At 36.9% G+C, this 18,307-nt stretch overlaps 1 protein-coding gene across 1 annotated transcript in view; it reads right to left on the reverse strand.

The window, feature by feature from the left end:
• LOC113227506 (paired amphipathic helix protein Sin3a) overlaps nt 1–16,510 on the reverse strand; it is a 56,034-nt gene extending 39,524 nt beyond the window's left edge. The window contains exons 1-6 of the mRNA XM_026460443.1: nt 16,449–16,510; nt 15,208–15,383; nt 11,146–11,337; nt 8,727–8,833; nt 4,900–5,023; nt 3,251–3,393 (exon numbers count right to left, since the gene is read on the reverse strand). Of these exons, the coding sequence (XP_026316228.1) occupies nt 3,251–3,393; nt 4,900–5,023; nt 8,727–8,833; nt 11,146–11,337; nt 15,208–15,383; nt 16,449–16,488 (782 nt within the window). The 5' untranslated portion in view covers nt 16,489–16,510. The remainder of the gene's footprint in view (nt 1–3,250; nt 3,394–4,899; nt 5,024–8,726; nt 8,834–11,145; nt 11,338–15,207; nt 15,384–16,448) is intronic.
• Nucleotides 16,511–18,307: the final 1,797 nt, after the last annotated feature.

Raw genomic sequence — 18,307 nt, forward strand, 5'->3', positions numbered from 1 at the left:
GGCGGCGGCGGCGTGAAAGGGACCATGAAACGAACTTGTGTAACGGTGTTTGTTCTTACAAAAGCCGTTATACAAATGCTTTTTCAAAGGAAAAAATAAAATAAAGCATTTTCTCTATTAATCAAATTTTTATCAGTTTCTTCAGGCGCTCCGATCGTACGCACGCGCTCGCTTTCGTATTGTGTACGCATAGTGAAAATGGCGACGTCAGAAATTGACAAATTATTGTTTTAAACAAAACATCTTACAATGTAAAGTCACTAAATTTTATCTTAGAAATGTCAATATCTGGCGTCGTCATTTCCACTACCATACACAATAAGAAAGCGTGCGTGTCAGAGCGTCTGCTCGAACTGAACGGCGCGCCGATCAAAATACAATAAATAATAAGCATATTCAAACACCGTCAATTCAGAAAATCCCGGGATTCGTAGAAGGGAATATCCCACATGTCCCACTATCAGGAGTTCACAGCCACCCTGGCCCAATGTTATTTCATTTCACACGTTTTCCACGGTTTTATGAACCATTCTGGGACGATTATTTGCTTTTACCATTAGCGAGAGCTATTGCTGGGTTATCCGTGTTATTTGTTACCGAAAGCTACAATTTAGGATAAACCAAGTCGACATTTAATAACAATCTCAACTAATTATATCATGGGTAAGCAAATTACACTTGAAATTGTCATATTGATTAAACTCTACTGCTCATTCGTTTCGGCAGATTCGCTTGAGAAGAACGAGCAAGAAATTCTAGGGGGTTGCTCTTTGTAAATCAACTTTATCATTACAATATTGCTTAAATTAACATCTTAGATCGACACTATCTGCTAGAGCTAAACGGGTCACTATCACGGATTTTTGTTATCCAAGTACGCAGAAGCTGTGTAACTTTAGTATAAAGTTTTTGTCTCCCTCTATTTTTCAACTTCTCGGAACTTCTCGAAATCTTATTATAGAAGCGTATGTATACATTACCCCTTCAATGAATTTGCTACTTCGTGAAAATGACTGTCAAGAACAGCTAGTTTATTTTTATTCCTCGTATTAATAAATATACCATATATTTGCATGCATTTATTTAAGGCTAAATAGAGTTAAGGTCTCTAATTTAATTTTATCACTAAAATGTATCCACCTTATTTATAGCAATGAATAGTCTATACTACCTCACCTCGAATTCAATTTTTTCCCGTACTAATACGGTTCATTTTGCTTGGATCGAACGACAGAGACACTGGCTATTTAAAGCCATCTGATATATCGTGTACCATACGTGTTCTATTTAGTTCAGTTGATATAAAAAAATAATCGGTATATGTAAAATTTCGATTTTTTTTTTTCTATCGTGACAATTTTTAGGAACAGTGTTTTCACACCGTATACTAATCAGTGTATATCCCGAATTTTACTATACATTTTCTCCAATGTGATTTATTCAACACTTTCACTGTAATGCGAATCAACTAAAGCCATTTCAGGATGTATAGACTCTTAAAAAAAATGTACAATATTCAATAACACAAAAGACACAAATAAAAAAAACCTAGTACCCGGGACTGCTAGTCAAATGCAGTCTAAAAACAACTACAAATACGAGCAGCGTAACAATATACAAACACGAGTAACTGGTTCACAATCCGTCTAGTTGCAGTAATTGCTCATATACTTACATTATCAGTTAAAATAAACACGAGGGCATTGACCCTCTCAGCTGGTTATGTTTATTTAGTCGACTTTCAATTGGAAGTGCTCAACTTAGTTTTGTACTTTCAAGTTTGATGTTTACAAATTTGTACAAGGCCGTAATGTTCAACTGGTTTCTATAGGCTTATTTGTAAACTACTAACAATAGCGTTACTGCGTTCCAGTTTTGACAGGGAAGGGCGCGTTCCTACTATGTCGTGACGACAGATTTTCGTGCAGTTTAAGTGTCGTGACTTGTATATTCAAATGAAGCTGTTCACATATAGCACAACACTTTTTTGACGTTACGACGAGTCGTGACAATGGGAAGAGCTAGAACGACAGTCGTCTAATCGTAGCATTAAACGACTCTGTCGAGAAAACGACACGGCGGCTGCTGAACAGCTACACGACAGTCGTTCAACGATAAATAAAGCGTTATGAGGTAATGGGAACGCGCCCTAAGGTGCTGGAGAATTTATATGGGACTTGTGACATTATGTCTCAGGGTGACGGATGCAGTGGCAGTGCCCCTCAAAATTTTTCGTTTAAAGCTTTGAGTGTCACTGCAACTGTCATGGATAGGCCTGTCTGTTCCTTACTCCCTGTTTTATTCGTCCCGTCGATTGATGTCATAAAAAAAACTTCCTAGGACTGTATTACTAACATCATAAAGAACAACGTTTGACTTTCAATAATTTATCATATTTTACTTTCGTTCAAAAATAAAATTATTTATATAGATCAAACGGCAATAACTCTGTGCAGTAAGAATAGAATACCAGTGAGATGCAAAACGATTGGGGGTCGTCGTGAAGGACGTTTGCACGTAACCTTACAACTAAATATAGATTTAAAGTGTCAAAGTCAAAAAATAATTTATTAAAATAAAATAAAACAATTGCCGAATAAAACATTATGTCGACTCTGAGAAGAACGAATATTACTAAGGATTATCTTTTTTGAAATAAACTGAAATGCTATGGAATAACACTTTGAATCATATTTGTATGGTATGTAGACTCATGTCGTCTTTCCATACTACTTTATCTAACATGTAGTCTTTAATTTCATAATACAATTTTTCAATTAAAATACTTTTAATGTAAGTTTTAAACTTAGGGAATGATAATTTTAATATTATGCTTTCGGAATCTTATGGTAAAAACGTATGTAGGTAGTTCCCCATACAAGAATTGTTTACATTAGTTAAACAAAATCGTGCTACCATGAGTTTGAATTTAGTTCTAAGGTTAATATGAAATGAAATCAATATGTATATTTTTGTTAGAAAGTACAACAAAAACTTAAAATTTGTTGTTTATTATGTTAGTAATATAATGTAGCTTGGGATGTTGTATTTTACAAATAATCCTATATAATACTAGTTTAATGTATTGGTATAGTTTTTCTACGTTTCGTAACATTTGTTGAATGTTTTGAAGCAATAACTCTCGCTATAGGTGAGGGTACAATCTAAAGTTCGCTCTTTAGTTCCCACTAAGTTAAGTGTTAAGGGTTGAAGACGAAGTGGAGATATCGCTATAGGAAGTTATACTCACGGTGCGACGTTGGGCAGCAGGTGCACGAGCTGCGGCTGCGGCGGCACGTGGTGCACGCCCAGCAGCACGCTGCTGCCCACGCCTACACCGACGCCAACGCCGACGCCGCCCAGTCCCGTGGGGGACGGCATCGATACCGACACCTGTACAAAAACCACATTACTACATTTTTCTCCTTTCTTATACGTGACGTTATAGTAAACATAATTTTGTAGGACACTGATGCCTAACAAAACCCACCTCTCAAAAATGACTAGGTATTTGTAATTCTACTAGCATCACACAAAGTACCTCTTTCTTAATCAGATATAAAATATAATGCCAAAAAATAAACAAAATTTATTTTTTAACAAGAACGTTGTCATAAGTAGAAAGTGCATAAATGTATAAACCATGTAAGACACAATTTTTAATAACATTTTCATTTTAAAAAACCGATTTCAAAAGTTCGTGGAATTACATATATTTGCCTTTACATTACTTTACACATATTTGACTGCCTCCATGGCCGAACGGTTACCATGCTGGACTGCCACGCAGAGGTCCTAGGTTCGATTCCCGGGCCTGGAGGAATATCTATATGGCCTACATTTATTTCTCCCGTGAGTTTGGGTGTAATTTGTGGTTGTCTATGTGTGTGTCCATAGCACTCGCGACACAGGATTTCCCTAGTGCGGGGCTAAGTTGAGTGTGTGCGTTATAAAAAAAAAAAAGTTTTATTAAAACCGGAAAGTGAACGAAACCGGATTCATTCCCTAGTTTGCCGTCCTTGGAGCGTTTGCGCACTCCGTCCGATTCATATCAGTTCTGAATCCGAGAAATGACGGTCCTAAATGTCAGAGGGATCAGTTTATCCCTTGGTTGCACACGAAAGGGATATTCGTATTTTTTCGGTTTCGAATAGGGCTTAGTGCACAAGCGACATCCGAAGTGGGTACGAGTATTCTAGATCTGTATAGCCTCGGATTCGGAAAGAATACAAATGGTGGAACGGTGGAATGTTTTCTTCAAATTTAAATGGGACCAATATTGAGGTACCCCCTTACCAACAAAAAAAAATCCCATTTTTTTACACACAAAAAATACCATTTTTTTTTTCAATGGATTAAAAAATTCGACATCATTATAATCTGTCTAAATTTAGCGGATGGGCAAGATGTTTATTTCAAAACTTAACTCTACTGTGCTCTAGAAGCACGACGTCCGTTTTCCCATTGTGGATGATCTGCAGACTTAAGGCAGGGCTCAGTCACTCGCTCCAGGTTACGCGATTAGTGCCTACCGCTGAGTGTATCGCCGACCCAGCACACATTCCCCACATTACCCAGCATTCGGTTCCGCACGACTGCACACATTATTTTCACCTCTCTGAGCGCGAGTTTAGGCTCCTTTTTCGTCGTAGAGAGAGCCTGGTGACATTACTCAGATTTAGTAGGTATTTTCGATTTTGTATGAGAGTGATGTATCTGATAATTATTAAGGTAATCTGTGAATGTATGACAACGCGATTTGGCAGTGTTTTCGTTGACGGACTTCGAGTAACCCCGTAGGTCATCCATAGAGGGAAAACGGCTGTAACTACAGATTCCGTGCTTCGAGAGGAGGACCCCAGCGTTGAAGTCGGTGTACGATATAAAACACGGTCTTACCTGTCCGTTGCTTTGAACTTCAATCTTATACCCCGGAGGCAAAAAGGTATTGAAGCCAACTATAAGTTCAGGGTGGCCTTTGAAAAGATTTGACACGCGAGTGATTACACCGGGTGTGTCGATTCTGCAACAAATAATGTTAAAATTAATACAATTTTCATTTTTATTTTCGGTTGTGGAAGTTGAGGTAATGATCAGATAATTCAATTGCAGCCAAAAGACTTTTCATGAGAATCAAACGGTAATTTTTATCATCATTTGTTTTCTCGTGTTGTCGATTTTAACGTTTGGAATATTGGTTAAATACTACAATAAAAATTTCCAGCCGTGTCAAGTCTGTTAATTTTAAATTATTTCAGTTGTGTGGCGATTGTCAATGACAGGATTTTGTACGTTTGCTATTAAAAGCTAAGAGTAGGTGCTTATCAGAGGCTAGCTATCGGGCTACTATTCAACTGCTGTAGCCGCCAGACCCAAGTAGAAGATGCAGAGGATCTCGACGAGCTCGTAAAGTTAAAAGACGATTTAAGTTGTATGTAATATAAAGACAAAGACTACAATCGCAATAGCAAAACAGGCTTTCCATAACAAAAAACATATTTTCACCTCTAAAACACCTATACAATTGAAAAAAGGATTCATCAAAACCTATGTCTGGAGTACCGCACTGTATGGATGCGAGACATGGAAAATAACAAGCAAAGAGAGAGGAGTCATTTGAAATGTGGTGCAGGAGGCGGAGGGAAAAAATAAAATGGATTGAAAATACATCAAATGAGGAAATTTTGGAAAAAGAGAAGTCTTGAATGCAATGGAGAGGAGAAGGGGGAACATCTTTGAACATTTGTTGCGTAATGACGAATTTGCGAGAGTGATAATTGAGGGGAGGATAAAAGGGAAAAGAAAAAGAGGAAGACCAAGAGTGACATATAGTGAACAAATAAAAAAGATCGAAGAGAACAGCTATAAAGAGGTCAAAGAAGAAGTTCATAGCCAGCTATGAACCGTGAGGAGTGGAGAAGGTTACACCGACAACAGTCTGGCTCTTAAATAAGATGATGATGGAGTAATATATTGGCAATAGGTTGCTGGTTTACAGGAGTAGTGGCATTAATCGCTAAACAGTGGTGGTTTCTTATGGAAGTACAATTCAAAAGTGAACGTCCTTTTTGACCTTCGTTAGTTTGTACACAAAGTGCGTTAAATTGTGGAAGGGATGAAATAACATACATGTGGTGTTAGTTGATTGGTTCAAAATAGAACCCCCGGCCTACGTAATGTGCCCTTGACGAGCATTTAGTTACTGTTTTGAAAGTTATATTAAATTTTATTACAAAAATTCTGTTGCGTTCGCAACAACTGCCACTGCAATTTTTTGGTGTTCTGCTCTTCAATGGCGAGTCGAAGGCACGTCGATAATCTACTAATATTATATACAAGTAACTTGAAGACTAAATTGCTGATTAAACGATATAAAAAATAAGATATGTTTAGTATGGCAACATCGATCATTAGCGATTGAATGAATGCCATCAGTGACGTTCCACTGACACTCGACTGAGACTCAACTGCCACTGAAACTAGATATTAGCAGAACTAATAACAAATATTATCATTATGGTAATATAATGTCAGTGGAGTTTCAATACAATTACAATGACCAGTGGTTTAAGAATCAAAGTCAATAATCATTTATTCCATATGTAAAATTACACTTGAAATCCTCATTTTTTAAGCTACTGCTCGTTCACTACGCTTTAATTTAACTACGCTTTAAATCATATTTGTGTGTTATCTAGAACCGTGTCGTCTTTACGCACATCTTTATCTAACATGTAGTCTTCTATTTTGTAATATGACTTTTGAATTAAAATACTTTTAATGTAAGTTTTAAACTTAGGAAACGGAAAAATATGTGCTCCGGACCTTAGAACTAAGGTTAATATTATGGATATCTTCTTTCTTAATGAAGTTATGTATATTAAATTACGTATATTTTTACGGGCATACAAAATATTTGAGTAAATGTACTGTGATGCCATAGTCATGAATACCAGTCTCTTAAACTTAAGAAAAATTAGAATCCCAGCATTATCCCGAAATGTGGGTTTGTTTAAATATTAAATATACACATTTAAGATTTCGTAATAATAGTTTTATTTCCAATAAAAATAATACATTTTTAAAACTAGGTTACCCATGACTTGTGAAACAAAATCTCTGTGAAACATCAAGTGAAAGGTATAAAGAAATATCGTAATTTTTATTTGTGATTATAAAGTGACGGGACGAACACGGCTATTCATAACTGCTGCAATGCTAGTCAGAACATTTAACCTGTCTCCGTGGAAGACAAGTTATCGTGCTGGACTGCCACGCACAGGTCCCAGGTTCCATTAACGGAGCGGGATAATTATTTGTATGCCCTACATTTATTTCTCTCGTGAATTAGGACGTCACAAATTACTTCTTAAGACTACTCGTGAAATACTGTACGTACGCATACGTTGCTCTGATCTCAAAGTAGCTAAAGCACTTGTGTTATGGAAATCGAAAATAACGACGGTACCACTGTCCCGGCCGGGAATCGAACGTGAGATGGAGACACCATGAAAATCGATGTGCAAGCCAGTCGACCACGCAGGTCGTCTACGTGAGTTAGCAGTAAAACCTTTTTGAGACAACTCGCGTATAAATGAAGATTCGTTATAGTCCATTTGTTTATCTACTTAACTAAATTAAATAGACATTTATAAACTGATTTGTACTGACCTTCAAATACAAAATACAAATATTTGCCTTCATATGAAATTGCATGCCTATTTTTATACCTATTGATTTGTAAAGTATATGTTTCGATAAAAAGGTGTATCAACATTGTTTACATTTAGACCTAAACAAATGGACTGCGGACTGCTAGAGTTGATAACAACTTTACGCAAGGAATTATTTGTATGCAGTTGATCTTGGCTGCTTGAAGTCGGTTTCATTTTCATGAAGTTAATGAGTGAATTCGTTATCAACTTCGTGCAGTCGAGGTCTCGGATGAAGTTGATTATGATTTTACGCATTAACTGCAAACATGAGTCAATCTGTTAGCAGCCTTAGAAATAACTAGTGAAATAAACTAAAGTCACGTCGTATATTTATGCGTATAGGAATTACAAGCAAATAATTATCAACAACGTTTATTGTTTATTTCTATTATGTTTTAAAGTTATGTTTATGTTTTTTATGGTTTCCGTCAAGAATTATAAAAATTTTATAATTCGTAATTCATATGTGAAAGCACAGGGTGTACTTTAAGTATACAAATATATTGAAGGTATATTCTGCCGTCCTCGTCATAACTAATGCAATTCCATTTTTGTAATGATGTTGTAGATATGTTAATGACACTAAAAATTTCGCTAAAAATGTCTGTTAGTTAGTTACGATGAGTAGGGCAGTATTATACATTTAGTCACATGCACTTTTAACAGACTAAACTGCATGTAACATGGGCGTGAACACATGGATATAATAAGTCGGTAATAGATATTTGGGTCGATTTTAATGATAATAATCGTAAAATGTAACTAAATGTCACAAAAAAGAGAAAAAAATTAATATTTGATTGTCATGTGATAGGTGAGGTTTTCTATGGGATTTCACGTGACATGAAAACAATATCATTGGTAAATTCAAATTTTTAAAATAAATTCCACGTGATATCAAAGCGATACGATTGGTCCATTCAAATTTCATATAGAATTCCACGTGACATTTAATTAAAGTGATTGGCACGTTTAAATAACTAACACAAATATTAGTGAAAAAATACTCACGTTTGACTTTTGAACTCCTTCATGATGTCCAAGAAATCGTTGTAGACTTGAGGTTGGGTGTTGAATTTGTACTTGACTTGGTCAAGATAAGACAGTGCATCCTCCACCTACACAAAGAAATACATATATAATATAATAATAATAACGCACACACTCAACATACGCATTAGGGAAACCCTGTGTTGCGGGAACCATGGACAACCACATATTACACCCAAACTCACGAGAGAAATACATGTAAGCCATACAAATAATCCTCCCGGCCCGGGAATCGATCCTGGGACCTCTGCGTGGCAGATAGTAACCGTTCGGCCACGGAGGCAGTTAAAATTTTATTATCATATCATAATAAAAAGTATTTCATATCGATGGCTTTCTGGAAGATGAATCAGAACATACTGCGGCGTAAATAACATAATTGTAATAAATACAAAAAGAAACGGGACAAAGTGACGGGACAGGCAAGTCGTGCGCCTGGTTGTAAGCGACAAGGCCATTTAACAGTGGCAATGCCACTTAATTAAGTGACAAAGATCGGAAGGGCATTGCCACTGCACCCGTCGCCTTGAAACATAAAGTTGACAAGTCTCATGTGTAGTTTCACCAGTTCACACATTACTGTTTGGAGGCAGAATTGTTTTTTTTTAGAAGATAATTTTTCTTATTTTTATTTTATTGCATTAAGGGATGACCAATAATTGTACAAGGTGAGTTATATAGTAAGAATAACTGTACAGCTAATAAGCAATAAATAACGTGTCAACCCATAAAAGGTTTTTTCGTTGTTTTTGATAGTTCGTTCTAAAATTTACTAAAATTAAAACTTTTTCTGTTGTCACCTTAGGAATGATGAATTGTTGTGATGTTTTGTATAGTAATAACTATACTTCTCCAAAACATCAAGCACAACAGCACAAGTTGTAATAGTAAGGTGAGCATTGCTGGTTGGAGGCAAAAATTTCTTTCTATTCCTCGATTATATTTATATTGGAAGATTTTAAATTTCAACGGCAGACAACGGTGACCATGGGACCTGTAAAGGGCCCGAAATGTTGGTTTATTTGAAAAAACAAATACACGCGATTTAAATCCGGGAAAATAGTTTCATTTCCTAAAAAAAAAGATTTTTCAAAATCGGTTCACAAATTATCGCGTATGAGTTATCGCGTAACATACATACATACAAAAAAACACAGTCGAACCGAGAACCTCCTCCTTTTTTTATGTCGGTTAATAAAAGATTTTTATTTCATTTATTTTATTTTCCATTCTTTCTGTTGCTTTTTCAACAGTCGATATGATTTATTTTTTAATTTTATTTTTTAAAACGCAACGGAGGGGCATCTCGCTAATATCACGATGGGTGTACAGAAAGGATGCAGAAACGACTTTAACGACAGGGCAAAAAGGAGTACTACCAGGTGCACCTCATCTCGTCTGGAATTTAGTAGTGCGTATAGAATTAGTATTTCTCTAGTAAAAGGTCAACAATTTGCACTCTTGCTTTTTGCAACAAAGGGCACATCTGCAAATTGATAACTTTTCAGGAGAGAGGTTTAAAGGTTCTACGTACGAACGTCGATAAAGTCCATTCATACGTCCCACTGCTGGGCGCGGGTCTCCTCAGGCGAGGGTTTCGGCCATAGTCCGTCATGCTGACCCAATGCGGGGACTTTTTTTTATTTATTTGGTTTACCAATAGCTCAGCGCACCATGGCAAATGTCAAATTAAATAGGAGAGTGAGGAGAGTTATAAAATTTCAAATAAGCGTAATTTGTTTCATAAAGTTAGCATTATTTTTACGACTTTAATGTACATAATAAAAGCCCTATTGACTTTATGTGTAACTTTGTTGACACAAGTGGGTTTATTATATACCAACGCTACGAATTAAGATTTGTAACAAGCATAGCGTCGAGTACAACACAAATGGTTCATTGTCCTCGGCTGTAGCGCTTCGTTTGACTCAAACAACGCAAATAGTGTTTAAATATATAACTTTAAAAATTGTTAATGATACATATCTATTTATGTAATGAAAACAAAGTTAAAAAATATATTGATTTTAGATAATGTCTAATTGGATATATTCATTTTTAAATTTTATATTCTGTAATTTACGTGAAATATCTTGAACCGCGATCCTCCAAACACATTCTGACGTCACTGCAATACTACAAGTAACGGATTTATTGCATCTCCATCTTTTTAATATTGCAACAGCCTCGGAGGCCGAACGGTTACCACGCAGCGCAGAGGCCCCGGGTTCGATTCCTGAGCTGGGAGAAATATTAGTATGTTGAGTTGGGGTGTTGGTATTTGTGGCTGTCTGTGTGGTTTTTTTATACAATTACAAGTGATGGCATCCATGGCACACGGGACTTTATGTCCGAGAGTGGCGGGTGCGGGCGTGCAGACCTTGAGCCGCTGGAACTGCGCGGCCGGCGGCGCCTGCTGCGCGGAGGGCGGCAGCGGCGCGGGCGCGGGCGACGACCGGCCGTGCGGCAGCGGGTGCGGCGGGTGCGGCGCGGGGTGCGGGTGCGCGTGCTGCGCGTGCTGGCCGTGCTGCCCGTGCGCCGCCAGCGGCGGGATGGGCTGCTGGTGGCTCAGCTGCGGACCGAAACCGCGTTCCTTTTAATTCCACGAGTCTTATGGGTGGTTTTAACCACATTCACGAATCGAAATCAAGTAAATGCATGTCAATATTAAGAGGGTGTCATGATGAGAGCCTATCTCGTCTTAAATATATATCTATCTTGGCATAAACTTTCACAATTCGGCATTTAATTAAAATTAAAGCTTTTTGTAAGGTTAGTTAAAGAGGGTATCTTTAAGATCCAACCATTTGAGGCTGTTGAGAAAATGATCTAGAAAAAATTAAAATTGTCATTAAATAACCAATACAGACACCATAGTAAGAATTACGGAACACGCCATGGGCCCCAATTTAGTAGGTCAATGGCCCCAAATCTAATTTACTTGTAAGCAAGCACTGGTCATTGAGACTCCACCGAGATCATATTGCGATTATAATATTAGCTGTTCTGCTAAAATCTAGTTGCAGCAGTTGAGTCTCAGTGGAAGGGCAGTGGAATGGCAGTCATTCAATCAATTCGTAACGACCGATGTTGCTTTATTAGACTGGAAATTACTACGTATATCTTAATTTTTAAGCATCGAGTATATAACCAGAAATAGAGACGAAATAAAGGTCATCCACCCCGGCAACTCATCAGGCAAATGGGCCTTATATCACTTTTAAATATCAACTCTCGTTTGCGCTGAAATCACAAATTAGAAAGCTGAAATAGTACAGCGCCAACAACTGACCTGTGTGCACGTCTCTGTGTATTCCAAAATTACTCTGTATTTATTGTAATAAAGATAATATCTCTAACTATGGGGGTTCAGTTAGATTCGGTGGTGTGGGAAATACAGCAAAACATCTAATTACAAAACAAACGGAATCACATTTCATCCGATATTAAATATGTAATTTTTCAATTTTCGTCCTCAAGCTCAAGTTAATTTTTTTGAAATCAAACAATTGACGACACCGACCAATCGGAGCGCAATTATTACTTTAATGATTTGGCAGAATAGTTTTCAAACAAATTAAATGACATTTCGTCTATATTTCTGGTTATATACTCGATGCGTTTTAGCAACAATTTAGTCTGCAAATCTAATGTCTTATTTTATGTAAGACTACGCCATCGATGTGTCACGCACTCGCCATTGAAGAGCAGAATACCAAGAAATTGCAATAGCAGTTGAATTAACACGATGGGTAGCCAATGACAACACACTGCTTTTTTATCTCTCAGCAGAATAACATACGTGCATAATTATACTTAACTTTTGTATTGAAATAAAAAACGACCTGAAAAGTGTGTTTATCGGAATTACAAATATTTGCCAAGTTTTATTGCAATCGGTTAACGCAAAGTGCGCGATACCGATCCCCTAGTTTATCACACAGGTGAAATATTTTCATCAAATTTAATTGGGACCAATGCTGAGGTACTCTTTCCACCCAAAAAAGAATTTTCAAAATCGGTTCCCAAACCGTCGCTTAGCAGACAACACCGCCACTCTTGAACGTTACTCAAGTTCAAATAAAACGTGAATACCAATAAAAATTTTACAACTAACTCCAATGATAAAATGGCAATAGGTCACAGGCACTATTTGCGATCGGCGAATGCCCCTTAAGCTAAAGGGGAAAATATACAAGACCGTGATTAGACCTGTTATGTTGTATGGATCAGAATATTGGGCGATGAAAAGGTATGTTGAACGAACTGTGCATGTAGCGGAAATGCGAATGTTAAGATGGATGTGTGGAGTGACGAGAAAGGATAAGATTAAGAATGAGTACATCAGGGGAAGTTTGAAAGTGGCGCCAGTGACGGAAAAGATGAGGAGTAATAGGTTAGCGTGGTATGGACAAGTCATGCGGAGGGAAGAATGTCATGTGACGAGAAGAGTGCTAGGTATGAATATGGAGGCATGTAAGGGGAAAGGAAGGCCAAAGAAAAGATAAGACACGGATAAGAAAGGTGTGAGCATAAAAATGACGGCTGATAGGGGAGAGTGGAAGAAAAATACATGTTGTGCCGACCCGATTTAGCGTGGGATAAGGACAGGAAGAAGAAAATAACTGACTCCTATACAATTATGAGTTATCCATAAATAGAGCACTTATTAACAATAATAGATTAGAAAATCTTGTATGCAATATAAGTGGAATTTATCACTCTCCTTTAAAATGACTCCAAATTACATATGCCGTGTTGTTTGCTAAGCGACGAAATGCCGGAGTAATTGCGTAACACACACAAAGAATACAGCCGGATCAAGAACTCCTTTTCTGAAGTCTTAAAAAATACAGCCACTGACAATATCAATACACATTTGAGATGACTTATAATTTACAGGGGATATAGGTGTAAGTGGGAACGAGGAGGTTGACGCTTGGCGAAATTAGCTACATCTCAAGGCCAGGAGTATACCATACTGCCATTTTATCACGAAATCCTACCTAAATATAAAAACTAATTACTGACAGCTGGAAAGAATTCTTTGATGTAAGGTCCGGAGATAAAGGCATATGGTATAGAACATTACAATGTGAGCCACACCACGTATCGTGGTTTATTAGTTCTGAATGTTTAGGCTACGTTCCGGACGTTATCCGTCGAACTGGTTTGGATATCTTATGAAAAAGTGTATTCACCAAATTGTGAAGCTTGTAATAAAATTGAAGACGTCCAACACTTGTTGGCGGAATGTACCAAGAACGAAAGCCAGCGACAACTACTGATGTTTCTGTTACAATTGAACCGTTCCAACGTGAACTCTTCCAAGGGATTCTATCTGAACCTTTATCAAAATATACAAAAATGTTGTGTGACATGGTAAACCGGCGATAGTTGACGTAGTACTTTTAATGTAATAATAATATAAGAAAACAAGTTTTACTGTGACATGCATGACAATTAGAATAAGGCTATGATAGGACTGGCATATTCTCGAGAACAAAAGTCCTAAAATTTAATAAAGATTTAAAAAAAAATTAAGGGCCCTATTCGTTTTCTATGACACTTACAAAATCAGAACTCTTATAGAGCAGCCGCTAGTTCATATCACAGGGCCATCAAACGGTAATTACTGTCATCATTTAGTGTCAAATTGCTTGTTATGGTAAAATTCGAATTACGGAATAAAATTACATTGTCGAGAAAGGGAATTGAAGCGAATTTTTGCACCACATGTACTTTATATTTTTTTAAAATAATACGCATATAACTTCCGAAAAGTTCCGGGATTTATGGAAAGGAATGTCCTCGTTTTTCTTTAGTTTAGCTCATCGAGTATATAACCAGAAATAGAGACGAAATACGGGCCATCCATCCCTGGCAAATGGGCCTTATATCACTTTTAAATATCAAGTCTCGTATGCGCTGAAATCACAAATTAGAAAGTTGAAATAATACAGCGCCAACAACTGACTTGAGTGTACACGTCTGTCTCTGTATATTCCAAAAATATTTTGTATTTATTGTAATAAAGATAATATTTCTAACAATGGCTGTTCCATTCGGTGGTGTGGAAAAAACATCTAATTACAAAACAAACGGAATCCCATTTCATCGGAAATTAAACACTAAATATGTAATTTTGCAATTTTCGTCCATTATAGGAAGGCTTGCAGTTGACGACACCCGTCAAATGTTTCGAATTCGGACTAGCCAATCAGAGCGCAGTTATCAACGTAACGATTTGGCAAAATGGTTTTCAAACAAACTAAAAATTTCGTCTCTATTTCTAGTTATGTACTCGATGAGTTAGTTATACTTAACTATCTCAATTCCGATAACTGGTTATGTCATATTTCGATACAAAAATTTGCTTCTTCCCAGTTCTACCACAATGTAAAAGGTAGTCAAAAGGGACCTTGTGATAGTGGATAAGTACCTTAAGCCTCGGTGGTGGCGGTGCCTGTTTCGAGGTGTACTGCACACCAGCCTTGAGGTAGTTGATGACTGGCCCAGGAGTTGGTGCCCGTACGGCGCTGCGGAACGGTCCGCCTACAGACCCGCTGTTGACGCTGCTCACAGCAGCGCCTACGGACAGCATTGTTGTTGCTCCTGCTGTGAAACAATAACGAAGATGTTAGAGAGACAATGGCTATAGCGTCTCCTTATTGCTATTAAGATTTATTTAAAAAAAAAGGAAAATTCCATCGATCCGTCTTGGAACTTTCTGAATCTAATTTATAAACGAAATTTATTTTTATTTTATTTATTTAATCTGGCTGTTGCAACAATGAGTTATATATACTCGCAATAATTATGCAGGTATACAGACACTATGGTTTTAAAATAAGTGTCCCATTACTTAAAGGAGGGCGCACATGAACTAAAAGAAATAGGTACAATAAAATTTGGTTAGACATGACGATACAAAAGTACAATAATTATAAACGCAACTATAAACTTATCACATCACTTTCTTTATCATAGAAACGGAAGTACAATTTAGATCAATTTCACTCTGACACTCCTTATACAGTGTTATCGTTCGTGATAAGAAACAATGTAGCCTCAAATTTGTGCGACATCTTGGCCTATGGAAGAGCCTATTACTACCAGACCTCGACAATTGTCGCGGGATAAGGAAGTCTATTATAGAGAGCAGACCAGGCCAATCAATAATGCCTGAGACAATTCTTTTGATAAAGGTCAGATCAATCACTTTGTGTTTCTAATATGGGTAGATGGCGCTGATCCTAAACAAAAGAATAGCCGGCGCTATACATAAAAATCTGTAGCGCCATCTAGTTATTTGTATGTTATCACTAGAAACAAAGAGTAGCTTTGAAAAAAAAAATCAGCCCATCAATGTAAAATAAATTTGTTACAAAAATAGCTTATTGGTACTCGTAGCTATATCTGGTGTACATACCAATAAGTACTAAATACCCGACTACGCTGTTTTATTAACAGTCCTCTTGAGTTATTTATAATATCATAGATATTATTACCATATTACAAATAACTTTTCAAGTAAAAGAAAAGTAGTTTTTTGCAGATGTGCACCCTTGGTGTAATAAGAATAAGGTTATTTATTATACCAAGGGTGCGATATATTCATGTGTATAGTTTTGTAACCACAATTGGAAGGTATTCCTTTAATCTGAAAGTGTAAAAGCTTACTTAGAATCTGTGGTTGGGCAGACTGGGCCAAAGTATGCATGTTACTGGCTCCAGGTTGTTGTATCTGTAACAATTTAAAAAGAAATACATTAGCATTGTCAATGAATGAACAAATTAATTAATGAAATTATTAATAAACAGAGTTCTTTGGTTTCCGCGATTTCTACACATATTGTAACGAGAGTCATCAAACTGTATATTAATGCGAACCACCCAATTGTGAACTATAGTTACAAATTTAATACACAACATATTCCAATCAGCGTAAACTAGGAGTCTACTCCCGTTCGTCGGATGCGACATCCTGCATTGTCAAATAAATAATACTCGACTAAATCAAAAGCCCAGTATGAAGCTTCATTCGCATCACGTGATTTTTAATTTGGTAGAGTATTACTTATTTGATAGTAATTGGATAAAAAAATAAATATCGGGATTTAGATGCGAATAATTACTTTCAATTTTATTTTTTGCTGAATTGATATTCAATAATTTTTATGTGAAATTACTCCTCTAGTTTATTATAAATATTAATACAATGATGGAACACTCAGAAAAAATTCCTTCGATCCGGCCGGATTCGAACCGACGTCTTCTAGCATACCGTGCCAGACGATATACCAACTAAGCCACGGAACGAGCCAGCGAACCTCACTTTTCTATGTATGTGTCGTATCTTTGTATTTGGTTTTTCAACGACTTTTTGGTCGTAGCGCCATCTATGAGAAAACTTTCAATTATTAATAAATAGCTCTTAAATCCGGTGAGACGGTTTTCAGATTAGAAATGTATCTTCTTCTCGTATTTTTTTTATGATATCAAGTAACGATGACCTGACGAACAAGTCGTGCGCCTGGTGGTAACTGACACATTTAGGATGCTAACACAACGACAGCACGTTTGCAGTTAACGCGTGAAGTCGTAATCAACTTCATGCAGCCGAGATAGACTGCAAACATCTAGTCAATCTGTTAACAGCTTTATCCATAACAGTTGCCGTGCTATTCAGAAGTTTACATCGAAATTATCTAAAGGGCACTGGCGCTGCGCCTGTCACCCTGAGACTAACTTGACAAGTCCCATGTGCCTGTAATTTCACCAGCACCCTTACCCTTCAAAACTGGAACGCAGTAATGCTCACATTACTGCTTCGCGGCTGAAATAGGTAAGGTCGCAGTATTTCTCTGGACGAACATTTTTCTCTGTATGACATCTATACGAGAAGAAGATCAATGTGATTATTTCAAGTGTAATTTCCGAGTGAATTCTTTAGGTAAACTTAGCTAAAAAGCATTAGACGGTTTTTGTTCTTTGTTCCTACAGAAGTATTTGACCCAATTCCACTGCGGTTTTAACAACGTTTATCTACCTAGATTTTGAAAGTCAGTATTGGTGAAAGACACTTTTCAACAGTATTGTGTAATCATATCAGTCAACAAACTTGATAATACTTGACATTTTTACGTTATCGATCATTCGCTATTGTTGTCTGCTTACTGAAAATATAAAAAAAAAATAATGACAAATCAAGTATCAGACACGTATCGTTCAATGCCAGACACTGATGTAACATCAATTAGAGTTTCGCATAGATTGGTGGCAACATTAGAAAAATTGCAACTTTTTAGGAGGTATAAAGGTTCTACTAACGAAAAAGAATTAACAGTAGAGTGCGTCCAGGAAAATACTGCAACCTTACTTCTGCCGCCAAGCAGTAATGTGATCATTACTGCTTGGTGGCAGTTTCCGGTTTGGATGGTTAAGGGTGCTGGTGAAATTACAAGCATTGGGACTTGTCAACTGATGTGTCAGGGTCAAAGTGAAAGCCAAAGAAACATTAATTCCATAGGTAAAATAAA

The sequence above is a fragment of the Hyposmocoma kahamanoa genome, unplaced genomic scaffold, assembly GCF_003589595.1.
Source record: "Hyposmocoma kahamanoa isolate Upper Pololo Valley unplaced genomic scaffold, ASM358959v1 211, whole genome shotgun sequence".
NCBI lineage: Eukaryota > Metazoa > Arthropoda > Insecta > Lepidoptera > Cosmopterigidae > Hyposmocoma > Hyposmocoma kahamanoa.